Source organism: Drosophila busckii, chromosome 3R (assembly GCF_011750605.1).
Source record: "Drosophila busckii strain San Diego stock center, stock number 13000-0081.31 chromosome 3R, ASM1175060v1, whole genome shotgun sequence".
In the NCBI taxonomy this organism is placed as follows: Eukaryota; Metazoa; Arthropoda; class Insecta; order Diptera; family Drosophilidae; genus Drosophila; species Drosophila busckii.
Window position 1 is genome coordinate 3,116,537 of NC_046607.1, and position 27,464 is coordinate 3,144,000.

General features: G+C 38.2%; 1 protein-coding gene across 11 annotated transcripts in view; it reads right to left on the reverse strand.

The window, feature by feature from the left end:
• Positions 1-26,095, reverse strand: part of LOC108602772 (dystrophin) — a 116,029-nt gene extending 89,934 nt beyond the window's left edge. For 3 of the 11 annotated variants that reach the window (XM_017990947.1, XM_017990946.1, XM_017990944.1), the window contains exons 1-13: positions 25,935-26,078; positions 10,514-10,668; positions 7,022-10,456; positions 6,352-6,666; positions 5,986-6,291; positions 5,425-5,927; positions 5,281-5,368; positions 3,428-4,420; positions 3,115-3,335; positions 2,895-3,056; positions 2,683-2,842; positions 1,093-1,188; positions 912-1,023 (exon numbers count right to left, since the gene is read on the reverse strand). In XM_017990947.1, the coding sequence (XP_017846436.1) occupies positions 912-1,023; positions 1,093-1,188; positions 2,683-2,842; positions 2,895-3,056; positions 3,115-3,335; positions 3,428-4,420; positions 5,281-5,368; positions 5,425-5,927; positions 5,986-6,291; positions 6,352-6,666; positions 7,022-10,456; positions 10,514-10,668; positions 25,935-26,052 (6,664 nt within the window). In that variant the 5' untranslated portion in view covers positions 26,053-26,078. Of the gene's footprint in view, positions 1-911; positions 1,024-1,092; positions 1,189-2,682; positions 2,843-2,894; positions 3,057-3,114; positions 3,336-3,427; positions 4,421-5,280; positions 5,369-5,424; positions 5,928-5,985; positions 6,292-6,351; positions 6,667-7,021; positions 10,457-10,513; positions 10,669-23,621; positions 23,854-25,202; positions 25,298-25,934 lie in introns of those variants that run through there. The other 8 variants (XM_017990949.1, XM_017990950.1, XM_017990951.2 and 5 more) reach the window with 6 other exon arrangements.
• Between the last annotated feature and the right edge of the window lie 1,369 nt (positions 26,096-27,464).

A 27,464-nucleotide genomic window follows, 5' to 3' on the forward strand; every position in this document is an offset into this window, starting at 1 on the left:
CCTATGGAATATATAGATGAATCCAAATCCGCAACTCAACTAGCAAAAGCAGCCATTGAGAAATATTTAAATTTACAGGGCTACATAAGGACACCATCGCATGCATCGCATCAGTTCTCGGTGCCAGTGCATAGATTTGCCAGATCCGTATCGCGTTTCAGTTTGCAAGACCATGACCAGTTGCAAACCACATCAACGTCCAAAATCAAAATAACTAATTATTCGCAAAATCAAAATGATAAATCACCTACGAAATCTCCCAGAGCGAAGTCAACCATATCATTCAATACACAATGAGCAGACAACTGCCCAAGCTGAGCGTCTGCTATTTATGTATTGAATGTAATGAACCCTTTCGATCAAAATTTGCTGCCAATGTAAACGGTTTCCAATGTATGGTAAATAAACATAAGCATATATATCGTATGCCCAACATTATACAATTATGAAATCAGCGTGCGTGGTAGTTTTGTACAAATGAAATGTCAAAAGTGCTATTGACATGATGCATTTGGCGCTCTGCCCCCAAACTAACAACTGCATATGGTAGCATAAATATTTAACAACAAATATCAAAAAGAGCGCGTTAGGGAAGCTGCCTCAGCAGCTGCAGGCACAGCAGCAATAACAATCATCACAAACTGACCATAAGCTGCAACTGAAAATGCTGCTGGCTGCATGAAAATAGAATAATTGAAAACTTCTAAAGAAAATATGTAAACCGTGCGTGCTTTTTTCAGTTTTTCTGCAATCAATTCAAAGTTGAAACTAATGTTGAAACTAATGCTGCCATATTTATACAGAAAATATGTGCAAATAAGTAAATTTAGATTAAAAGCTAACAATATTGGTTCATTGCTAACAAAAATCAAAGCAGAACTGCTGCTGTTAATATAATAAAAATCACTTACCCTCACGAGTGGCGTTTGAGCCGTTGCTGCTGCTGCCAATTTTAGAGCCATTTTTTAGTTCGGTCAGTGAGAGTTCAATGGAGTCCGCATGAGCAATCAAATTGTTTTTAGTCTGTGAATGCAAACAAAAAATGTGTGTGTGTAACGCAAAAAGAAAAATAAAAATCTGTGTATGCTAAACCTTTTCGATTTCGTTCATCATGACGGGGGTAACCTTTGGCATTTGGGCGTTTTTGCCAATGGCACCGACAATGACCTGTAAATCGTCTCGGCGTTCCTGTAAAACAAAAATGCAACTTGTTAAATTTCTTTTTGCGCAAGTTGTGTAAATTAACAATAAATGCGCTCAAGCGGAAGCGGAAATGGAAACGGCAACAGTAACTGTGCACGCAGCTGGGAGCGCCAACGGCGTATAAAATTCAATTCCAGCTGCAATCGAGACACAGCAAAAGGAAAGGACTTTTTCTTCAGCATATACTATATACATATATATATCGATGCACTGCTTGGCGCTTGCTTGCTTGGTCCTCACCGCACTCGCAGCCTGTGTCAACCAACAATATTGCATTGAGCACTCTCTGGGCAAAACAGTTTTGGCGCCAAGTGAATTCCGACACTGCCAACTGCACTTTAATTAATAAAATAATTTACAAAGTTAATTAAACACGTTGCGCACAACCGCTGCGCAGCTGAGGCGCGCACTGACTGACTGCAAACAGAAACAAAAACATTTTCTTTGCTCGCCCAACAAAGAGAGCAAGAGTATGAGATATAGAGCGCTATAATTGAGAACTGAATGGCGGCGTTTAAAGATTCCTCTTAAGCAATTAATTGCTCTTGATGCTGCTATTTATAATCATAATTTTCCACTTTTTGTGATTTGATTTTGTCATCAGTGGGGTGACATACTATAAACAAAACAAAAATAAATAACAAATGACTAAAGTGATTGATGATAGTTTTGTGGCGCGTCTAGGGATACAAATTGTCGTTTCAATAAAATGTTTTAAACAATTAGTTTACTTAAGCTTGCAGCTGCAATTACTCAAATTTTATGTGTGCGCATATTTCATATTTTTGCTTTTGATGAAACATGACATGTTACAAACAAATATTCATGTATTTTACAAAAATATATTTATTAAAAAGCTGTGCTAAGCTTTTTGCTCTTAACGTTTGCTCTTTCGTACTAGTTGCTCTTTTTAGACTCTCTGCTGACGCTATGTCGCGACGTTTTGTGTAACTATGTCAAAATTTTCTTCTATTTTTTATTCTGAAATATTTTGGTTTATTTTGGGGTGTTTGTAATGGGGCAGCATTTAGATTTGTTGCCGATGCTGCCCTGAATTCTCAAGAGGCCAATTAACTTGTCGACGCGGCATGTAGGGGAATCCAACTATGATATATACTTTAATATAAAGCTGAATTTTACTTTATGAACTTGAATACTCAACTTAAACTTATTTAAATGTTTTAATCTAACTTGTTACTCTTTGCTCTTCCATAACTTCTGCATACCCTTGTCAATTTATTAAATGGAAAAGAGTATAAACATTTCTAAATAGCTTAGCATGAATGTCAAGCATTAGATGCTCTTAATCAACATTATTTGCATTTGCTTTGTCATTGCCAAACTTAATCTGCAATTTAATGCAATTTAAAAATAACAAATTTAGCATGATGAGATGATAGACTATTAATTGTGTTTTGTTGCCCAGATGTGCTACTTGTTGGCCTAAAGCCAGCGCGTAATTAGTTTCGTCACACTTACATTGATATCCTCCATGCGTTTCTCGAGTTCAGTGCTGGACTTTAGATCCACAGGTTTCTCAATCAGCACATTGATCCGTCGCAGTCCCTTCGTAATCAATTCCTCAATATTAACGCTGTCAGCAGCGGGACGTGTAGCAGCTGCGCCTGTTGCCTTGGATCTAAATAAAATATATGCTTAGGGGCTCTAAAAAAGAGTTTAAATTTGTTTACTTGGCCTGCTGCACTTCGCGAAACTTTTCACGCAAAATAATTTGAGCACGCATGACCAAGCGCGAAATGCTGCCCTGTTTGCCATGAGTCTCGAGCACAAGTGAATCACCCTGTGAGATTAAAGTAGCTGCATCGGGTGCTATTAACAAACGCAGATCGTCGCTGTGAATGAAAAGCAAAAGCTTTACATAAATGCAAGTTTTTAATTTAAATTACTTACGCTTCGCTTTCATGACATTGCTCAATTTTAACTTTAGTTAGCTCAAGCTTATAGATCATTTGTTTGGCTAGCTTATTGAACTCCATAACGCGCTGCTCCAAGCTTAAGGGCTCACCCTGCGGACTCTTGAGCGTAACATTTGAATCATCCTGCGGCGTTGTGGGCAGCACTTTGCTCAAAAACGAATTGGGCTTCTTGGTTGTGGGTGTTTCAATGCGACTCTGTTGGAATTTATAGAGGTAAAGTAGTTAAAAGTACAAGCATGCAATATAAACTGGGGCGGGCATTGGTGAAACAAGTGCTACCAAATTACCGTATCACTATCGGAGTCAAAGGTTGGTGTCATTTCCAGCGAGAAACGCGGTATTTCCTCATCGTCGGAAAATACCAGCGGCTCAATATCAAAACCTGTTTCCTTATCCGCAGCATAGAAACTATTGCGTATGGGTGACTCAGGTGCATCAGCTAACTCCAGCTCAGGCTGCAGTTGACGCCAGCGCTTGGGATTGGCCACAGCTTGCAGTTTAGCTGCTGCTGCTGCTGGTGTGCTGCTGTTCTCATCTTCCGAATCGCGCAGCAAATCACGCTCATTGGCAATACGCTTGCGTTTCTCCTCAAAGGATATGCGTTGCTTTTGTATATGCAGCAATGGGGTGCTGGTGTTGCCAGCTGCAGGACGCAGCAGCTCCGTGTCAGTGGCTGCGTCGCTTAGCGAGCCTTTGCTTTTCGACAGCTCAGCGCGCGATGAGGAGTCCGAGTCTTCGGATAAGTCCACAATCTGCACAGTTTCCACATACTCGGGCACAAATGGCTCAACGCTCTCCAGTATATTTACGGTGTCCACAATTTCGCCCTGCTGCGGCTCCAGGTCTATGTTTTGCACTGACATCTTGTCATTTTGTATATTTTTCACTTTGATCTCAACCATTTGTGCTGGCGCTGCGGGCGCTTTGCGTTTGTTCTTTGAGGGTTTAGCTGGCGCAGAGTCTGCGCTCAATTTGCGCGGATTAAGCGATATTTGTGAGAAGAGAGTGCTGGACTCGGCCAGACGGAAAGTTTGCGGTGGCAGCACATCAGGCAGCACCTGCTCGCCGCCGCCGCCGCCGCCGCCACTACTGGCCGCCTGCTCTGTGGCTTTTGCACTTGCATTGGGTGTGCTTGGTGCACTGCTGCTTTCACCCGCTTGCGGTGTGCGTGCGCGACGCTGTCGCACTGTATCGCTAACGACAACGATTTCGGTATCATCGCCAGCTGCTGGCTGAGTGGTGAGCGTGGTTGCCTCATTGTAGCGCGTTCTTAGCGTATCCTGTGCGATAGATGCATAGGTTCAAAAGTTGGCTTAAGAGCTACACAACAAATGCAAAACGCGCACACCGCCTTAAAGTTATGTGTTTATTTCTATATATATATATATATATATATGAATGTTATATAGCTGAAAGCGTTTGCTATATTTTATCATGGGTAGTAAAGTGTTGTGTTGCTGGGAATTGCACGCAACCAAGCGCCATTTGTTTAAGGGACAGCACAGCAACAAATACAACAACAATAACAACAACAATAAAATTTACAGTAACTATATATGCTTGGTAAATGTAATAAAAATACTTGAAGCGTGAAAATGACACCAAGTAAGACCTCGTAGAGCTAGTGATACGGTGAATCTGGGTGTTGGGTGGTGGTGGTGGTGGTGTTGGTTGGTGGTGGTTTTAATGGTTTGTTCTGGTATTTGAATTGTTGGTTTATTAGCTGGGCGTCAAGATTATTATGAATTGTTTATGATATGTGAAATTTGCAAAATAAAAATATTTAAATGAATATAAAATAAGCAATATATATATTTAAAGCAGCAACCTTGAGTTAAAGCATAGCATTAAAAACTTAAACTTAACTTAATGTTAAACATGTTTAGTGTGAATTTGTTGCTTGCGCTGCTTTAAGCATCTCAATCAATGCAATTCGAAGCAGCTCAGACTTTGCTTTGAATCTGAATATGACATATCGCTTTGACTGCTGCTCGGAAATGAAAATTGCATAAAGTAGCGCGACAAATTGTAAATACAAATGCAAAATGAAAGTGAGTGAACCAAGGACAGCGTTATGTACAGCACTTATGAAGCCTTAAAATTTAGTTAAGCCGTTTAATGTAAATCGTTTGCTACGCACCACGACAATTGCTATAACTTGTTGTTGCAGATTCTCAATCTCCGGATTCGATGGCACATTTATTTCCTTCAAGTCATGCTCCATGGCTCTGCGCAAAAAACAAGAAATCAACAATTAGCGTCACTTAAAATGCACAAAACAAACTTTAGCGTCTCCAGCGAAATGTTGTCCAAGTTTTGCAGCGTCGCTTTCATTTCAGTTAGGCGCTTAATAATATCCGCACTGGTTAGCTTGTGATACGACGCCTTGAGGCCATCAATGCGCTGACGCGTCTCCTGCATGCAGCTCTGGTCACAGGACTTGCTGTAATCAGCATAATGCTCCTCGCAACGCTGCAGCACATCCTCGAACTCCAGCAATATGGCATTGCGATCATGCAGCTCCTGTGGCGACTCAAAGCGTCTGATGAGTTCATCCGCAGATTCAAAGCATTGCTCCAGCTGTCGGGCCAGCTTAATCAAGCTCTCCAGAAAAGCTTTGGACTGTGTTACATTCTCGCCCAGTGCATTGTACAAATGTTTGAGCGCATCAATGCGTTGACTTAACTGCTTGGGCGATCTCGTGTACTTATCCTCGCATACACGTCTTCCAGTTTTAATTGTGCTTTCAATCTCCGCCTTGATTTCGCTAAGTGTGCGATAAATTTGCTGCAAGTACAACATAAATAAATTATCATAGCTTATTATATTTATATCGTACACATACCAAGCACTTTTGATATTGCGCCTGCACTGTGCTCGGTCCCGCCGAGGCCACATCCAAGACCAATGTGGAATGCTCCACATTGCGCAAATCGCCATAGGCGCGATTCAGACGCGATTCATAGGCGGGCTGTGGTGCTGTGCACTTGTTAAGCTTTGCCTGGCAGGCCTTGAAACGCATTTCCATTAGATTAAGCTGCTCCTGCAAGCGATTGGCTGCACCTGTCTTGCCTTTAATTGTATGCTCAGCTATCTGTTCGGTTATATGCTTAAAGTTTTGCTCGTTTATGGTAAATTCACGCGCCAATATCTGCAATTATAGGAACATAAGTATTAACCTTTTAATTTTAAGTTAGACAGCTTAGCTCACCTGAAAATCATCTGGCAGATCCTCAATGGTCACATCGTTTTCCAGATGCTCGCTGAGTATCTCATCCATGCGCGTTAGCCACGCCTCCAAATGCACAACAGCACGCTCCGACTGCTCCGCTTCGCTCACCTTCTCCTCCAGCAGTTCGGTGCGTTTCTTTGCCTGCTGCTGTAGCTTTGTCCAACGCACTACAACGCCATCGATATCCTTGCGCATAACATTAGCCATAAATTCATTGTCAATTAGCTCATTGCCAATTTCCTGAATTTTGTCCAGCCATTCGTCGGAATGAGAGCGCAGCACATTCTCCAAATCCTGTGCGTATAATAAACCAATTTACATATATTAAAAACCAATGCAGTCGTTTGGAGCAAAAGGATGTGGCTAACAATTGAATTACATTCTACTGTGCATTGCGTTTAGTCTTTTTAATTGCAAATTTTGGTTTACAAAGTAAATTTCATCAAAGACTGACTTTTAATTTGAGCAAGACGAACGAATGTGCAAATTTTATTCTTTTTGGAATAATTTTTAGTAGCTTTCACTAGTATTTTTATCGAAACTATCGATAACGTATCGACTGTTGCGTGCGGTTCGTCGCAACATTATCGGAATTTTGGAATATTACGACTGCTAAAATATTTTGCTTTTATAAAATAATTCTACTCACATCGAGTTCTTCCATAATTTCCTCCGCATCTGCTGCATTCTCTGGCGTATTGCGTATCTTATTCTCCAGTTTATCCAAGTAGCCCGTCTCACTGACCATGAACTTCTTGAACTCGCCCAGCTGCGTTGAAATATGTTCCAACAGCGCTGTCTTGGCATAGACACGCTCCGTAACCTCCGACCAGCGCGCATTGAGATGCGTAAACTGTTTGGCCAATGTGCCATAGTTGCTATCCTTATCATCATTGGGGTTAAGCGGCAGCTCATCCAGCTGCAGCAACAACTCGCCACCGAGTTCGTTCAGTTCACGGAATTGCACCGTTTCGCGTTCACAGGTTTCCTTGAGCGTTTGGAACTTGCTCTTGCTTTGGAACAACTCATTGGAGTTGCGTATATCAGCGACGCCGGACTTGGGTGTATTGCTCTCCAGTTCGCTGAGCCAACGCTCTGTGTGCTGCAGACGCTGCTGTATATCGACAAGTTGGGATTGCAGCGCCGACTGCTGCGCGCGTTGTGACTGCTGACGCTGCTCGACTTGAGCGTAAAGCGCATTGAGCGCGCGTATTTGCGACTGCAGCGTATCACGTTGTGTGGGCTCCGCTTCCTTGATGAGAATCTCGCTAAAGTTGCGCGCGCTTATAACATCGATTTCGAGTTTGCGTAAATCCTGCAGCGCAGGCGCACGCTCCTGTTGCTCCGGCGTGGCAGCAGCGCTGCGTAGCACAGCTATAATGGCATTATACTCGGCTACAAAGTGATTGAGGTTCTCAATGGCGGTGGTTTGCTTAATGACGCGCTCGTTCAGCTGCTCGGGCAGACGCTGCCAAGCGGCCTGCAGCTCTGTGCTAAGCAAATGCGCTGGCAAGCGCTCATAGCTGGGCTTGAGTGACTCCAGTTCATCCATTAGCTGATTGAGCAGCTGCTGCTGCTGCTGCATTACTTCCAGCTGTGACACACGCACTTGCTGCGCCGCTACTTTTTGCACAAACTGTTCGAGTCGCTGCAGCTGTTGTGACATGTGCTCGCCGCCACGCTGCTGTATCAACGTGTGCAGCGCCTGCTTCAGATCATGCCAACTGTCATAGAAGAGCGCAAAGTCTTGCTTCCATTCCAGCTGCTCAGCGTCCAGCGCATCGGTGGTGCACTGCGCCTGCGCAATTTCGCTAGACAGCGACTCCATGTGTGACAGACGCTGCTCCAGCTCGGCGCAGCTGGCGCTGCCTGCATGCTGCTTATACCAATCACGCGAATCGGCCAGCACCAGCTTAAAGCCCGTCAAGCTGTTGTAGTAACGCTCCTTGGCCAGCAGCTGGCTGCACTCACTTTGCTGGCTAAGCAGCCGTTGCGCCAACGCTGCATAGCGCTGCTCCAGCTGCTTCAGATGCGCCGCTTCCAGCAGCAGCTTGCGCGCCGGCTGCTCCTGCTCGCACACCTCGAGCAGCTTCTTCAGCTCTGGCAGCGTGAGCGCGCGTTGCTGCTGCTGCTGCTGCAACTGCTTGAGTGTATCGCATTGATTGCGCAGACTTTGGCGCTGCAGCTGCTGCAGCTGTTGTTCCACTTGCTGCACATGCGCAAAGTGTTCCATAATTTGCGACTCCAGCGCATAGAAGTTGTCGGCATTGCGCAGCTTGCGCTTTTTAGCTGACAACTGCTCCAGCTCAGCAGCTGCAGCTGGCGGCTGCGCGTCCTCAAGCTCCTCCTCGCCAAAGCGTATGATGAACTGATAGTCCAGCCAGCCCTCGGGGCGCACCACACGACTGTCATCATAGCTGGCGCGCTCGCGTCCAAAGTTAAAGCCTTTGGTTTCAATGCGCATTGTTTGCACTTCCAGTATTTGCTTCAGCGCGTCCAGCCGATCCTCAAAGCTTTCCAGCTGCATCAACACGCGCTCGCCTTTATCATCGCCGTCTTGTAGTGTGGCTGCCACCATTTGACGCAAGTCTAGCAAATAACGCTGCAGCTCCAGCAAATCCTTGGCACAGTAGTTCAGCTCATTAATGCGCTGCGTAATGCCGCCCACATCGGTAACATCGCTGCTCTCCATGCGCTTCAAGTCCTGCTCGCGTGCATCCAGCCAGCGTGAAATGCATTTATATTGCTGCAGCTTTTCATTGCGCAAGTCCGTCCACTTGACTACATGTGACCAGCGTTCGCCCAGCGCATTCAAGCGATCTTCTAGATCATTAAAATTGCCAGAGGTGTCGTTTACTATAACCACCATGCTGCTTATGCTGTCCACCAGCTCCTGTTGCTCGCACAGATCGGACTTCAGCTGACGCGCCTCTGTTAGCTGCTGCTCCGCCTCAGCTATAGTTGGCCCAATGTCGCTCATATGCGATATGCGATCCTCTACATTCGTAAGAAACTGACGCAGCTGCTCGAGCTTTTGCTTTTGAAACTCTGCTAAACGCATCAGTATCTTGGCCTGCATATCCAGCGCGCGTAGACGCAGCGTCTCCCAGCGCTCATTCAGCAGCACCATCTGCTGTCGCACTTCATTCTGATCATCCAGCGTTAGACCAGCGCCTGGTTTTTGTGACTCGTTTATCAAATTGCTGCCCTCTTCGAGCGCCTCGCCCACATACTCCTGATGTTCGGTTAGCTTCAGCATGAAGCTCTCATTTTCATGAAACTGCTGCTTGGCGCTTTGAAAATCTGCAGCAACTGGCAGCTCCTGCGCCAGCAGCTGCTCATCCTCCAGCAGCAGCGTCAGCACAGCCTCCAGCGCTGTTTGATAGCCGCTGATTTCAATGCTTGCATTGGTAGCTGTGCTTAGCGGACGCAGCGCGCTCTGCTTGAGCTCCATGCTCGTAGCGCTATCTGAAGTATACAAGCCGCCATTGTCTGTTTCTGCATCCAGCGGCACTTCATCCAAATCGGTTATGCTGGTGCAGGGCTGACGCTCGCGCTCAGCAGCGCGCATGGATTCCATAGCATGATACAAACACATGACATACATTTGTATGGACTTGTTGTCCGGATGCGTATGCACATCCTCCGGTTCCAGCAGCTTTTCTATTTTAAAATGTCTATGCGCTAAATCGAATGCAAGCTGTAGACGCTGCAGCGGCTGCTGCGCCAGCGCTGTATCCAAATCCAGCTCATCCAGCTGTGCCGACAAGATCATTAGAAATGCACGTCCATCTGCCCAAGAGCTGGCAAACTCATGCAGCGCCAGTCCATGCGGCTCGGTGTATTGACGCGCCCAGGCCAGCAGCGACTTTTCAACGCCATTGCTCGAATGACTCTTGACTAGATGCTGGCCATTGAACTCGAGCGCTATAAGCCAAATGAGACCCAATGTGAGCTTTGCATTGCCGCCAACGATATCATCGCTGCTTATGTTCACCAGCTTGACTCCATGCTGTTGTATCACTTGCAGCACTTTGTTTAAATTGTTGATATGATGCACACGCATGCGACCCTTTTCCGGTTTCTATAAAAAGATTATAATTAACACAAATAACAAACTAGTTAATCGATTTACACTCACCAACTGCGTTTGCGTCAGCGTGCTAAGCAATGCCAATAGCCGATGTCCGTCTCGCAGATCCAGAAACAAATCGTTCACTGGCGAGCACTGCGTATTGCTTAGATGTGAGTTTATCCATTTCGTAAAAGTTTTCTTCTGTATATGCTGTCGTTCATCTGTTGAATAGTTGAAGATCATTAGTACATAGCAAATTTGCAATTATTTCTTAGCCCCCTAACTAGGTCGTCGCCCAACCCACAAGATTTATTTAAGCAAGACACGTCCAAGGTGCCAAAGCCGAAGTTTTAACTGCGCCTAACCCAGTCTCAAGTCTTGCTAATGAACTGCACCAAAAACGTGCCAAATGACTCAAAATCAATTAGTGCAGCCATATGCGCTCAGTTCTGCAGTCAAGTCAGTCAGTTCAGCCAACGTCATTTGTCAGTTTTGTGTGAAACTGCAGCGCTACCCTAGACAATTTGCATGCACCCACCACAACATGGAGCCATGGAATACTTTGAATTGAAGCGTTGATTAATGCTGCTTGCTCGCTTGACCTGAACACACATATGCTGAGCAATTGTTTTGATATTTAGTTGAGTGCTACATTTATCAGTTTCGTTAATTGATCAATGCTAATGGATCACGTTTGTCAGCTGTGCTCGCTTGAGAGTCAAAAATAAAATACATCAATACAGTCCCCAGACTGTGATAACTATTTCCACGAAATTGTAGCTTAACAGCAGCAAAAACTCAAGCTGAAGAAACAGCAGACGTCAAAGAAATTGATTTAATTTATGCTATAGCTAATGATAAATTTCTGCTAAACGAGCATCGAAGCTGTGCAATATAAAATGTATTTTATATAATATAAAATATAAAATGTATTTTAAATTAATAAAGAACTTGCACTAATTTTATCAATTAGAAAAAAAGAGATCGATTTAAGTTATCCTATAGTCAATGACAAATCGGCTGTCCAAGCTATGCAATATAAAATGTATTTATCAATTTACAAAGAACTTGCACTAATTTAACATTTGATTTTGATGATACATTTGATAATTCAAACATAAGCTGGATTGTTATTATTAATTTAAATAATAGATCGAACTAACTGTGTGTGTAAATTAAGCTGCAGTTACGTCCATAGTGCTATGTAGAATAATACAACAAAATAATTTGCAGCCTCCCTGCAGTCTCCTCGATACTCCACTGACTGTTTCAAAAAAAGGGCTTTAAACTTGTGAGCAAGTAAGAGCTATGTTAAGTTTTTAAGTAGCTTTATACAGTTTAAGTCGCTTATTACTGGCCGACATACACTGCTGTTGAATATGAAAATACCCTCTTCGATTTGGCACATGGCAAAGTGTATATTTCTTACAAGAAATAGATTGCGCTCTGATATTATTATTCAACTTTTTTATACACAATATTAATTAATATGCTATTGTATAAAATATAATTCAAGTAAGCGAATGGACAGACTTACTCGCTGATCAATAATATATTTACTTTTATGGTATTGGAGCTGCCTTTCTAATCCTTTGATACACATTTGCTCATCTTCAAACTGCACTACACTAATTGGAAATATTATAGCTTAAGCCGTTAAGTATGCTTATGCCTCACAGCAACCACTTATTAAATTTAATTTTTATTTATGCAATGTATTTGCATTCAAAGCAAACTCATTGAGCTGCAGGACTCATTAAAAATCCAAAATAGAATATGTCTTAATTATTAAAGAAAAAAGCAGACACACATAATTGAAACGCAGTCAAGGTTATGAGCGATTATGAGCGACTCGTAAGCGATTTGAAGCGTCTGCCGCTTATAAATAGAAGCAGCAAATCGACATAAGAGTGCGTGGCACGTTGCAAGCATTGAGCGTTGTTTAATTGCCATAAAATGAAGGCAACTAATTGCGGCACACACACACACACTCACACACACGTATGCTGCTGATCGATAGGCGCAACAATTTGCAGAGAGCAAAGAATCCGTTGAAAGCTGCCAAACTGTTGTTGTTGCTGTTACTGGTGCATGTGTGTGGCAAAGCTGTAACTGTAAAGTGCGTAGCTAGGGGCAACTGATGTGCTGTGACACGAGCACGTACAAAAGTCCGCAGCCTTCAGTTGTCCTTTATCAATTTTGCAGGATGCTCTCATCAATTAATTACTTTGAGCACGTCGATGGCAACAGCAACAGCAACAGCAAGTTGGGTGCCGCCGTTTGCTAATTAAATGAAATTTCATTAATTGAGCTTAGAGCTTACGTTGCGGCCGCCTCACAAGAAATTGCTTTGCTGCAAATGACAAATGAAATTGTAAAGCATAGAGCAACAGGCGGGAGGGGGTGGGGGTGAGGGCAATTAAGTAAAATGTACCACACCAGAGCAAAACTGTCGACTCATCAGGCAGCACGCAAAGTGAAGTAGCAACATGAGCCCAGACCCCAGCATCATTTTCCAGTGTCAATTGCAGCTTCACTGCTCTCTCACTCTCCCTCCCCGCGCTGCAAATTGCAGTTGCTAGTTTTTGTTTAGTTTGAAATATTTGTCTATGTAGTCTAACTCAATTTGCATAGTAGTTTGAATTTATGCTTTGTTGCTATTGTTATTTGAATCCCTTTTTTTTTTTGCTGCTGCAGCTAAAACAGTTTTAAGCTAATTAAAAGAAAAACTTTTGCTGAGTTTTACGACAACAAAGTTTTATTGATAGTTTAAAAGTTTGAACCTACTGTATAGTATAAAATAATCAATAGATAGTTTATACTTAGATACTGGTTATGGCTTAATCAATACTTTCAATTTATATTGAATGCAACTAACAAAATTTAATTACTGCTGCATGCAACTGTAGTTGCCACAAATAAACATTTGTATATTTAGTACTAACTACAAAATCAATTCAAGCAACTGGCTCATCTAAATCAAATGCATACAAATAGCAGCAGACAACCTTCAAATTGATTCCAGCAGTAAAATTTGCAATTCAGAATTGATATTATTATATTTTTCTCATTGTTGCAACTTCAATTGAATTTAATTGAATAGTTGACAAACTGATGTCATAACGTTCAATACGCATATTATTATTTTGAGCATCACACCCATATTACGCCCACACACACACACATTGTTGTTGTTGTTGTTACTGTTATTGTCGCTTTGCAGACAATTTTTTATTGCCTTCAATTATAAAGCGATAAATCGGTTACTTTATGGGCTTTGAAAGCTGACGGCATATGAAAATAAATTTCTTTTGTTGCGCATAAATTTTTCGCTTGTAAGCCATAAAAATATCGATTACTTGGCAGTCAGACAAATCGCAAATACAAAAAAAAAAAAAAAAACAATTGAAACTTGTGACCGGCATCATGATCAAATTTTTAATTGTACAGTGACATTTGATTTGCGGTAAACTTAATGTGTGGTCGTGTTTTGGATTTCAGTGCAAATTATTTGACAGGTAAGTAGCAAGTGAATTAAAAATTCAAGCATAATTATTTGATTAGTAACGAATATATTGATTGACAGTTTAACGGAAGTGAGCATGCGAAAATACATTAGAACATAATTATTTATTTTGAAAATATTTGCAATTGTTTGCAGCGTAGCTTATTTGATAAGCATGCGACAGTTTTACTAAAAGTCATCCAAAAATGAAATCCTTAATTAATCTGTCATTCAAAATATCTAAGAATAATAAACTATTAATCAATGTAAACAATGCAGCAGCAGCTGTGATCAGCGTTTTGTTTATTTATTGTGCAACTGCTTGGCATGTGCCACTCGCTGCGTCGCCGTCTCCGTCTCTGGGTCAACGTCAACAGCGAAACTCACGCACCCGCAAGTTTTTCAGATTTACAACAATAACGTACAGAGACTACCGTAACAAATATTTATACTATACATTGTATACAAACATGCAGCAGTATAAGAATAATGCATGCATGTGTGTATCAGTGTTGCCAGTTTAGGCTTTTTCAAGCTAGACATGGAATATACGAAAAAGAAAGTAAGCAAATAGCTTTTAGAATCAAATTTAGCATATTTTAAAGAAATATAATAATATATAATAAAAATAAAATAAATATAATAAATAAATTTATTTGTAATTTTATTAAAATATTTTATAAGCAAAAGAAAATGGAAACGTTTTACTTTTTTCGAACTTTATGGAAAACCTTTTCATTTGATTTTTTTTATAATTTTCTAACCGAGTAAAATTAAAGTCAAGCTTGCAAATTATTAAAATTTCTTTTTATTACATTTGCTTGGCTGCAAAGTTGCAAGTTTATTTATTTTTGTTTATTTTTAGCTTATTTGGGAGCTCAACATCTGGGGCCAACACTGCTGTGTGTCACTCGCATTGAAGAAAAAGGTTAAGGAACTCTAAATTGCCTTTTCAATTGATAAGCAACGTGCTGCAGTTGAGCATTATCTATCAGAGTCTTATAAAATAACGCGTTGCGCATTGCGTTACGTCTCGTTAATTATTTAACAATAGTCCGCTCTCCAACAAATTAATTTTTGGGGCGTTGCCGCATTAAAAAGAAAACAATCTGATAAACTAAATTCTTTACACTAAGCCGGAAAGTAAATACGCTTCAGTCAATGCTATTTTTTTAATGTAAGCCCTAAAAGCTGCTGGCTTAATCTTATTTTGAGCACAACAATAACTAAAATAACATAAAATTCTGCTAACTTTGTTGGACAAACATTTTAATAAACCTTTTTTGTTGCCAACTTTATACAATGTTGTTTTTATGGCTTTATCATGCTCGCTCTACTTTTTTCTGGATTTTGACTGAGCTGAGCCAAAGCCCTCTGCACGCCTCAGTGACTTTTGTTGCTATGACTATATAATGACAATTTCTGCTGCTTTTTTTGTTGTTGTTGTTGTTGTCTGTGACCCCAGGCAGCGTCAATTTTAATTGTCAACTTTTTACTGCCCATATGGGAAATGCAGTCTAAATACCAACAGCAAACATTCTTCACTCGCATTTTCATTAAAATCATTTTTTATATAGGCAATGAAATTGAAAGCAAAAAATGCATGAGATTTTTTGTTCAAGCAGCAATAGCAAAAAAATTATAGACATGTATAAACATTTTTGCTGCAAAATGCAGTTTAATTAACATACAGAAAAAATTGTTGTTTTTTAATTTTTATTTGCTAATTGCATGTGCATTTTGTTTACCCAGTTTTTGCACTGACAAACTGGCAATTTTTAAATTGAGTCCTAAAATATATAAAAAATTAAAATAAAATTCTAAATAAGTTAAGTTTGAAATATAAATCCAAGCGAATTATTTGAATTAACTGCTAACATTTTTTTAAAATAAATAATCAAATATTTAATTTAAAGTAATATAATTGACATCAAAAATCTAAAAACTTATATTTGACCTAACTTATCTTTGCTTAGAGCTTTTCTATAAATTTAGTAAACAATTTATAGCATTTTATGTATTAAGCATAGGTATTTGCTGACTTATTCCCTTTTTGTGTTTTACTTTTCGATTACCGGCATTTGAAGTACGTGACGCCCGAACAATATTTCAACGCATGTGACATGCATTTCAATAGCTGAATTTTGAAGTTGCGCTTTGTTTTATATATGTTTGTTATTTTTAGTTCTAGACTGCACACAATGCACATACAAATACTATATATACAATTGTTTATTTGTGTGTGTGTGTGTGTGTGTGTGTGTGTGTGTGTGCTGCACTCAATTGAGCTTGTGTTTATTTTTGTTTTTCGCCAACGCCAAATTGGCAAAGTGCGAGTTGAAATTTTGGTAAATATATGGGGCCCCTGAAGCTATTGCATTATTCAATTGCTGCTATGAACAAACAATAAGACTAAATTTATTCCGACGACAAATTTGCTAAAAGCTTTAAGCCTGAACAAGAATATTTAGTAGAGCTTGTAGCGCAATTTGTTTTTGACAAGCATAATTTTGTTTTATGTTAGAGAGCTAATTTAAAGAGTATGCCAAGAATTTCATGCCAAGTGGCGCTTTCGTGCATGGACTGTTAATGGTTATGCCAAAGTTATTCCCATATTAGGAAACGTCATTTGAATGAGCAGCTACAAATTAAATGCATCATTCAAACAAATATTTGAGGCAACTCTTTAGCCCGCATAAATTAAATGGAGAAACAAGTGGGCGCATTAAAGTTGAGCGCAAGCAACTTTTACATACACTTTGATAGCAAAAAAAAAAAACATGACAAAGTTAATGTATGATTTATTATAGATTTTTTTTTTTTAGTGGTTGTAAATGATTTGGGAGGAAAATATTGAACAACTTATAAAAGCGAATTTCTGCGGAATTAGCAGAACATACCAAATAACAAATTTGGTTGCTCTAGCTCTGGTAGTCTCTGAGTTTTCGTTGCTCATACAGTCGGATATACAGCAACTCAGCTTATCAGCTTACTGCTGCCTGTTACAAACTGTTAGCACAACTTTATGGTACCCTTTACCTTTTCCAAAAATGTCAAAGTGTATAATAAACAACTGACTGCATTTCAATGTGTGCCAGACTCGAAAAAATATCAAAAGAGCAACGAAACGAAAACCTGTTCAACAACAGCAACAACAACAACATTATTCGATCAACCCACAAACAGCGGCGACCAGCATGTCTAACACTTTACACTGAGTGTACCGCATACTGCCCCAAAGGCTTATCTAGCATGCTACACAACCAGCTTCAAGTTATGACTATGTATAAGGCTAGCCAAAGTCAAAGCCCCCACAACCAAATCAACAAACTGACCACCACCTCCACATTTTGCGGCATTGTTGGCTACGAAATTTTTGGTTAAACATCTCCCGCTCTTCCTTTTCCCTTTCCCTTTCCCTCTTAGCCAGTGCACACTGTGTCAGCTGGCAACGCGCACAAGCGGAAGTTTTAATTCATTTTTGTTGTTTTACAAATACAAGCACAACGCCACAGCCTGGCCCAACACTTGGGGCATCACTTCCGATGGCCACTGGATTTGCATACGAGTGTATTTCATATGTATGACGTACAAACAGCAGTAACTGTTGTTGCATTGCCCAGCACTCGAAAACGAAATTAGCATGTAATGTTATTTAAATGAACGTGTCTATAACTTAACAACTAATACAACCAATAGACATTTTTTATATATAAATGAAGATTTATAATTTCCGTAATGCATTTTATACATAAATTTAACTTGCAGGCTTCAGTTGCTCTGACTGCAATCTTTTACTTTAGAATTAATGCAAATCTACATTAAAAAATAAAAAATAAATATACGCAATTATCTAATAATCTGTATCTGTATAATTTTTTATCTAATTCTTTATTTTCCGACAGTGACCCGAAATCAATATAAGTTTTATTATATAGAAAATAACACAGTAAAGTTTATGTTCTGATTTCAATAATAATTAACAATTTTTAATTAATTTTTTAAAACTTAACAGCTGGCCATTATTTGAAGCCAATAACAAATATAAAACAAGCATAAGTATTATCTAAGATTTTTATTTTTTACTTATTATAAAACTCAACTTTAAATTACGACTGAAATAATTTCCCATAACTTTTTTAGAATTTTATTTTTTACTCATTATAAAACTCAACACTAAATTACGACTGTTACTATTCCATAACTTTTTTATTATTCCGCAAAAGAAAAAATCAAATAATATGCTCAATTAACTAATTACTAACAATAGCTATTTAACTCTTTTTTTATGGCAACTACCTACACCTTTAACTATTTGATGTTCGTTAGCCCAATAAGTAAACACTATGCTACATTTTTAATTGTATTTAACCGCAGGCCGCAGCCAATTTATATTTATATCTTAAAATATTTAGCGGTATCTTGGCTAACGGCCCACTCAAAACGCTTTACACCTTATTAACTTTTTCAGTGGCAGCAGCAACGCGTTGTCTGTTGTTGGTTATTTTTTTTTTTCTTGAAAATTGATTAAAAATCCACTTAGGCGGCAAGTTTTGCGGTGAGCTTGACAAAATTGCTGCGTTTGCTGCTTAAATTTTACGCATTCATTAATGTTGCGGATAATTGAATTTACTTATCGCGAAATTCATTCATTCATGCATTAATTGCAAATAACAACAACAACACGAGTTACAAACAAGTAATACAAACAACGATAATGGTGACACCGACTTGAAAGTCAGTACGACGAAGAAGAAGAAGAAGAGGCAGAGGCAGAGCAGTCATCGATTTGGCAATTGAGCATAAACTGGTTCTGGGATCTTGAGCAGAGTGCATGGCTTTAGTTAAGTATAGGTCTTGAGAATTGCTTGGGATGCTGTGTGTTGGTTCTTCAGGAAAGAAACTATGCGAATGTAAGCAATCAAGTAATTTTGTTATTTTAAAAATTATTGCACACACAGACAATATAATGGTGACAATGCAATGGCATTTTTTAATTTATTAATTAATGTTTTTGTTTGTAAAAGTTACAGAAATATTTTAATTTATTTTGTAGTGTTTGATTTACAGTTTAAAAACATATTCTATGAACTTTTATTTGTATCAAATACTTAAATACTAATACTATTTTGTTATTAAAAGATGAAATGCAATATGTAATAATGAATTGCATTATTTGAAAGCAACAAATAAAGTTGTTGTTGCTAATATAATTATAGCGAATTGCTTATAGTAAAATTAGATTGCAACTTTGTTTTTAAATGTTCATACTCAAGCATTATATTCTATATACTTTATTTTATATTCCATTTCTTTTTCGCATGTTTTACTTTAATTTGTTAATTATTTTTACTAAACTTGTATGATCATGAGATGCAGAATGCAATTTGCAAAAATTAATTCCCTATAACTAAAAACAAATAAAGTTGTTAACTGTGATGACTTGACCAATTGTTTTTATTATATAGTAAGCCAACTAGGTAAATGCAGTTTTATTTTGCTAACAATTTAATTGTATGTTTTGTTACCACTGTGACTCGCTCCCCTTCCCCCACCCCTCGCTAACCACTTAACGCTTTTTGCATGAACATACAAATATTTGCAGGTAACAAGTATTTGCCATTCACTTTAACAGTGCGTCGCCTCTCCCAGGACCTATTAAAGCTCACTTAGGCCGAATGGCTCTTTAGTGTGCGCGAACACTTGCACTTGACTGTATTCTCTCGGTCTCTCGTTCGATGCTGAATTGCTCTTTTATTTTTCATTGCCATTTATTGTGTATGCCTTAAACTATTTCATTCCCATTGCTGCAGTTTAATTGAAAGGGCCTTAAGGTTTGTGTTTAAACTTTTCCCAGCCCAGCGTGAGAATTAAGCCATTCAATCATGTGTTATTAATTTATACAACTACGCTCGCTATCTCTTTCACACAACTACAGTTACAGTTTGCATGCAGCTCGTTCAATTCGTGCCAATTAATTGAAGCTCCCGGTCTGTTTGCTTTTTTCCAAAGGACACATCTGCTGCCACTTAATGGCAGCGACAGCAAATTGTTGACCCTGGCAATGGCAATGGCAATGCCAATGGAGTTGATTATTGTTTATTTTGTTAATGCTGCTGCTGCTGCTGCCAGCAGCTTTCTAGTCATTTTTTATGATTATTGACGTTGTTCATTTATTTACTTGGACAGGGCGCACTTAAAGGTTTTGATAAACAAACACAGCCAGCAGCTATAAATTTTCGATGGGAAATAAGGCTAGACTTGCAGTAAAATTATAAATGATACAAATATATAAAATAATATATAAATAATTAATGCACATAAATGAGAAAAACTGCGTTGTAATAATAATGAAGAAAATCAAATTATACAAAAATATTAAGTATACGCAATTTCAAATTTAATGCATAATTTATTGCAATGCATTTAATATTGCAAAATTAATTACTATTATTATTATTTGTTTTTGGCAAATTGGATAAGCATAACGTCTATTAAATTATCTAACATGCGATCTTGGCGCTTTCGCGTGCATTGCTCACATTTCAAGACTTCAAATCAGTCAGTCATTCTTTCAATCAATCAGTACGCCCCAGCAACTGGCTGCACTTACTGCCTGGAACGCAGACAAATTCAATTCATAACTCAAATTCGTCTTATCGGTCATATTGATCGATGTTGCCGGCATTGCGTGCAGCAAAAGAAAATAAATAAGTGAATCGAGCAAACAAATCGACACAAAAAAAAAAAAGAGAAAGAGAAAGGGCGAACTTGCTGCATATGTCGAAAATCATAAACGATCAGTTTTCAACTGCAGTCGCCGTCGATAATTTGCGACGCTTCAATGCGTTTTTATCTTGTTTGTCCTCGAGTCAAAGTCAATGGGTAGACAACTAACATTTATGGTCAAGTGATTTTGCAAACATTTCACTCACTTTTTTGAGCTGCAGGCCTACACTGACGCCTGTCTGAGACTTTTCAATTTGCCTTATTGAACAAACAAGCTTTCTAATTAGACATTGTCTCCCTCTCCCTCTCTCTCTCGCTCTCGCTCTGTCGCTCGTTTTATCTATACTTGTATATATTTGTGTGGGAGAGAGTCAGTCACTTATGCCAGTTGACAGTTTGTCGTCTCAATATTTATTTTTAAACACAACAACTACAACTACATCGAGTAACGACTGCTAGTAACAAATTCAGTCAGGTGCTTACACAATGCTCAACAGATAGCCACAAGTACTACGAGAGTTATATATTATATTCTAGAGCCTAAGTATGCGTGTCGACTGAAAACGTTAGGGACAAGTTTATTTGCTATAAAACAACAATAGCTTATACTATAGTTGTGTGTGTGTGTGTGCGACATGAATGCGTCTAAAGTGATATACTAGCTGGAATCTAGTGCCTGACTAGTTGAAAAAAATAAAACTGCAACTAACTTATCTGCTGATGAGTAAAGTTATCTTTTGCTTGGATTATAAATAGCTGGAAATAGCTTGGGCGCTATTTTCTCTTTCCAGATGCAATATGAAACTTAAAAAAAGCTACAAGCTTCGCTTTTATACAGTCTACAGCTACAAAAATTTAAATTCGCATACAACTTTAATTGAAAAAAATTTTAAAAAATATATATTAAATTAAAGTTATAGTTAAGATTTCACTTATTTATTTAATGTCGACTATGAACAGTCGACGCTAAAAGAAAATGATTGCAACAATTGTTTAGCACAAATTAAAATAAGTAATTAAGCTTAAGTTGCTTAAGTTTTTATTGCTAGTAATATTGCTCATACTAATATTTATACTGAGATCATTGAAAAGTGGAAACAATTTTCAAAAAAAAATAGAATAATTTAAGTATTAATAATTACTAAAATTTTTAAAAATATTAAAATTGAGCATACAAATTTCGAAATTCAAAATACATGCAAGCAACTAAAAATTCTTTATAGCATGACAACAATTAGAACTAGTAGAGTTTTATTCCAGACTTTTCTCATTGTCGCACGCACCCAGAGCCGATTAAATTAACCCCAACATATAAAGAGATATAGAGAGAGAGAGAGAGAGAGAACGTCACTTGGCACTCGTGCCCTCATTTCAGTTAAAAACTGTGTTGTTGTTTGTTTTTTAACTGTAAAGAATGCTTTCTTGGGATATAGCCATGACCACATGTTGCACACACCCCATACACACACACGCACACACACACACACACACACACACACTTTCGCACAATTAGTAGCATCTGTAGTTCTCTTGGGTAGAGCTCATTTGGTTAAGCATTTAATGATCAGACAAACAGCGGGCGTGGTTCAATTGCCGGCGGTTTCGCTTAATAAACACCACATATCTAAATACAGCGATATATATATGTATATGTATGCAAGTGTGTGTGTGGCAGCGTAACTCGCGCGCTAATGAGATCCAAACTGAGTGTGTTTTTGCCTATCGGTAATTGAGACTCGATTTAAGTACGACCGCAGCAATTTTACTACAATTCGTGTGTGGGTTGCACTCACTTTGGGTTTTGGCTTTGGCACATGCATTGTACACATAGAGAGAAATTGAGAGTAAACTTTACTTTGCTATAGATCAAAAGTTGCTAAACAGATTATGTGAACAAAGTTATTTGTTTATGATTTGAGCTTAAAATAATATTTAGCGAATCTATTAAGAAACTTCTCGGATCAAATGCTCAAAGTACAAATCAAAATAATCAATTTAATATCAATATAAAATTTATTGAATCTATCAAGAAACTGTATGGTTTCAATACTCGAAATACAAATCATTTTTTAATTAGACGCCTTTTGAATAATAATTTAATAATTAATAATTTAATAATTAATAATTTATTAATTAATAATAATAAGAATTACTTAAATTACAAATAAATTTTCAAGTTAACGCTTTTTGAACTTTTAGAAGAAGTTTTTTTTTTTTTTAATTTCTTTATTAAATGAAGTACCAGAAGTAGCTAATGATTTTCTTCAGTGTAGATACATTAATATATCCATCTGTCTCTAGTTTGTCTGCGACAAACAGCTGCCGACTTTGGTCTATGCCTTGGGTATGCGAATGCGCAATTTGCATTTGGCCACATGTGTGAGTCTGTGGAACTGCAGTCCAAGAATTGGGGCAATAGGCGAGTGAAAAATGTTGACGCCCATAAAAAAAAAAATAAAAACGAAATACAAAAAAACAATTTCACAAGATTACAGCGCTAGCAATTTGTAACTGCAGCAACACTTAATGGCTTTCCATTTTCTAAAGTGTAACCAGATTGGATTTCTGGCTACCAAACTGAAAAGAGTGGAAACTAATTTTCCATGCAATCATTAATATTAATGATATCTAATCTGTGTTGACTTAAGATTGCATTCTTATAAGCCTCAGGCAGCATACGCTGGCGTCAAATTAATCACTCAGCGTATTAATGTCATACTATGGGAATTATTGTCTGAGCTTTGGATAACAAGCTAACAAGATTGTTGGGGATTATAAAAGAAAAGACGCAAAGAAAGCTTGCAAAATATTTTGTCTTAGAATTAGTAAGCGGACGCTTAAGACTTAAGCATAGAATGTGCATTTTTTTATTGTTATTTTTAATTTTCGAAAGGTTCTATTTTTTATTTTGGTAATTTTGTTACTAAGCTCAACGCTTACCAATTAAAATCGCTGGTTCCATATTTGTTTATTATAAAAATAATCGCTTAGCTTCGTTTCGTATCGTTGTAAGAAAATGTTAAATTAATTAACGCTGAATCATATAGAATAACACTGGTTTATTTTTAGCTATTTAATAGCCATCTTTTCACTTTCTCACTTGTTGTGTTTCGCACGTTTCTCAATGTTTCGCGGTAATTATTGAAAATAAAGGTGCGCGCCAAGGGTTTCACTACAATAACAACAAATAATAAATACAAGGTGCCAAATTTTGATGAGAAACAAAAAGTCCGAGAAATAAAAAATAAAAGAACTGTGACACCTTGAACGGCAATGCTCGTGTCTTGAATTTTATGTTAACAGCAAAAAAAGTACAAAAGTCGAATAAATTATGAAAATCAGAAAGACACCGCCGACGCCACGAAATAAAAACAAAGGCAAAAATAAGTTAAAGCAGGCGAACAGCAATGAGCGACAACTAACAAAATGCAGTTAAACGGCAAAACGTTATTGCCTTAATGAGTTTTCATGTTTGTTTGCAAGTCGTTTGTTGATGCTTGGTTAATTTAACACAGCTCTAAGTTTGTTGTTTACTTATTTCGGTAGTGTAGGCCGTTTCCATTTTTCAATTCTTTGTTTTTTTGCCTTTATCAGCGCTTTGCTTATCGCTGAGAGCAGAGCTCACAGCACAGGTGGGTTCTATTTCATTTTGCTGCTCTCTCTCCCGCTCTAGTGCGCGCTCACAAAACAAACACCGGTTGCTGACTGCGGAACGATTGGTAAATGCAACACGTTGCGATCGTGCGCGTGCTCACATTCCAAATTCCAATAAGAGCGCACAACAGTGTTACCATAAATTGGCCGAAATTGAAGCAGCGCAAAAAAGTTTTATCAATATATGAAAGCAATGCCAAATTATTTAATTTTCGTAAACTTGCAATAGCCTTAAATACAAGGCTTAAACATGCACGAAATCTAGATTTGAATTGGGAAACGGCTAAGCCGACAGCACTGGCGCGCGCTCATGGAAAGTGAAAAACCAGATATGAAACGTTGGAATCTTTGGAACAGACAACAATTTCGGTGCCAGCGTCGCTGCTGCAGCGCTGCGGTCGCGGACAATTTGTGAGTCAAAGAATCAAGCAACACCAACAACTAGCATTGTTTTGTTGTATGTGTGTGTTAGTTTACTTGCATGAGTGTGAGCAGGAAAAAAGAGTTAGCAGCAAGAACAATGCTGTAGAAAATTACTTGTAGCAACGCTTTAACGCATTTAAAAACAAATATTTACTAAACTATGAGCAACACGAAGTTTCATTGAATTTTAAGTTTGCATTCTATTCAACTGTTGGCTGCAACAACTTGTTGCCAATCACTATACACTTGAACTTGCTGCTGCGATGGCGTCAACGCTAACGTTCGCTTCACTTTAATTAAATTTTGCACTGTAGCTGGCTTTTGGTTATTAAAAATTCACTTTATGTGCTCAAGCACAATTTGATTAAACACTTTTAGGTATTTGTTTAACTTTATGAACACACAACTCAACGTCGCGACGTTTAAAACGCTTTTTATTGCTACCCTTTTTGGTCTGCTTCTTCTGCGTTGTTGTTGTTTTTTATTTTTTATTTTTCGTTAGCCGTCAAACGTAAAACCTTCCGCGCGCGACTGCGCTTTCGTGACGTCTGATTGGAATTGAAGCCGAGAGATCGTTCTATTCCAGGGCGTCAGTGATGGCACAATCGGGGAGAGCCGGCATTGTTGGCTACAATTTAGCTAGATTTATTTATGGTGTAGAAACATAGCTTAAAAGCCAGCTGCCATATTCAAAAATGTACTATTTGTGTTAACAAATCGATAATGTTTAAAAATATTGCATTTATTACAAATTAATGTATTAATATGCTAATTGTGCAGCTTTTACAATTTGCTGCGCTCTTTGCAAACTGTAACAGCGACTTTAATGTTTCATTTCCAGTGTGCCTCAGCTGTTAACTGGAACTCGCGCGAAATGAATTGAATTCGAATTGGAATTAATTGAACAACAATCAAGTGAACATATGATACCCCTACTTATTTTCATTAAAGTTTTTATATAATAAAAATACGTGATATATCAATTGCAGCAAATAAAGTTTTTCTTGACATGACATTTAGCTGAGATTTGCATTAAAAGAATTTGATATCACATGCAAAAGTTTCAGCGCAACGGTATTTTATCAAATTTTAAATACTATGACAAACAATAGATAAGCAGAACAAGTGTCAACAACTTTAATGCGTAAAGCTTTTGCTATGAAAGTGTAAACTCACCCATTGTTTTTACCATAAACTCATCGTAGTTCATTAGCGGGGGTGTAGCAGCGCCCAGTGCAACATCCATATAATCCGAATCGCTGTAGACCGAATCATAATCGCTGGGATCATGCATGACTTTAATTTTTTGTAGTTTTATAAGTTTAAAATATGTTTCTCAAAAACAACAGACTTTATTTGCTGAAAACACACACATATATAAAGATCAGACTTTAGTTATTATCTGGATTATCATAAGACTTTAAAAAGCTTGAGGAAATTAATTTTCAGCATTTCCGGAGTCGTTCAATTGCATAACTTTGGACAATGTAGCGTTACTTAAAGTTTTTTTTTGTTTTAGTAAACTTTAAGTAACAAATAAGTTTGTGCAAAAACCTAATACCTAAGTTTGCTTTTGACAGCTTTTATATATAGATAAAAAAAAAAGAAAACTTTAGATAAAACTACCAAAGTGACTGCAGAATAAATTGCTTTAGACACTTTCACTTTCACTTTCCCGCAATGACAAGCGACACGAAATGCAGCAGAATCTGTTTAATGGCGATTTGATTGCAGAGCCCTTTAAGCCATTTGATATTTTGGCAACTTCATTAGCGCGACGACGCCTTTTGGAGAACGAGAAGCCGCAAGCCGACGTCCGAATGCGCTTAAAATGCAAACACAACTAAAGCTGCGGAGCGAACTTGTCTAATCAACTGTGAGCATATACAAATACCATGAAGGCTATCACATAAGCACAAATATGAAACGTCTCCCAACTGATTAGAATACCTATAAAGTATAAAACACAAACAAAAGTTGTTTTATTTACACAGAGCTTGAGAAATCAACATTATACTCACCGTTTGTTAACACTCTATGATGTTATCAAGGCAATGTTCTTAACAGCGCTCAATTCACTTGTTTTTGGGCGAAAGTAATTATAGACATTGATGAAGGTCTTAGCATGATAGAGACAAAGAGAGAGAGTGAGTGAGAGTGAGAGAGCGAGCAGCGAGGCGTATCTTATCAATTTTAAACTTGCTCTTGCTAAACAGCTTATAGATAGCTCAATTTTCAATTAATTACGGCAGTAGTCATAGCAATAACTAATTCTCTCAACTTGGCAACGAGTGCGTAAGCCACAGTTAGAGCAACAATGCTGAGTATAATCTGATAAACAATCAATTCCACAGCTATAAATTTATTAATTCCCACCCCCACTCCCAGCAAATGAAACACATTTATTGTTTTTAAAACACCACACCAAAGAAATAGCTTCATTGGAATGTTAAAAATTGTATTTATGTAAGTTACTGCATTTTCAATCTAGATTCATTTACACATAGAGCTGTTTTTTTTTTTTTTCATTTTACGTAGTTTAATTAACTTTGGATTTTTATTTAATTGAAATTTTTTTTGTTTCATTTTTGAAGAGTATATAACTCTTGTTTGCTGCTTGTAGTTGCTACTACTTTTAAATAATTTGTATTTTGTATTTTGTTGTACTGGGCGCAACTATTACATTTTGTATGTTGTATTTTAATA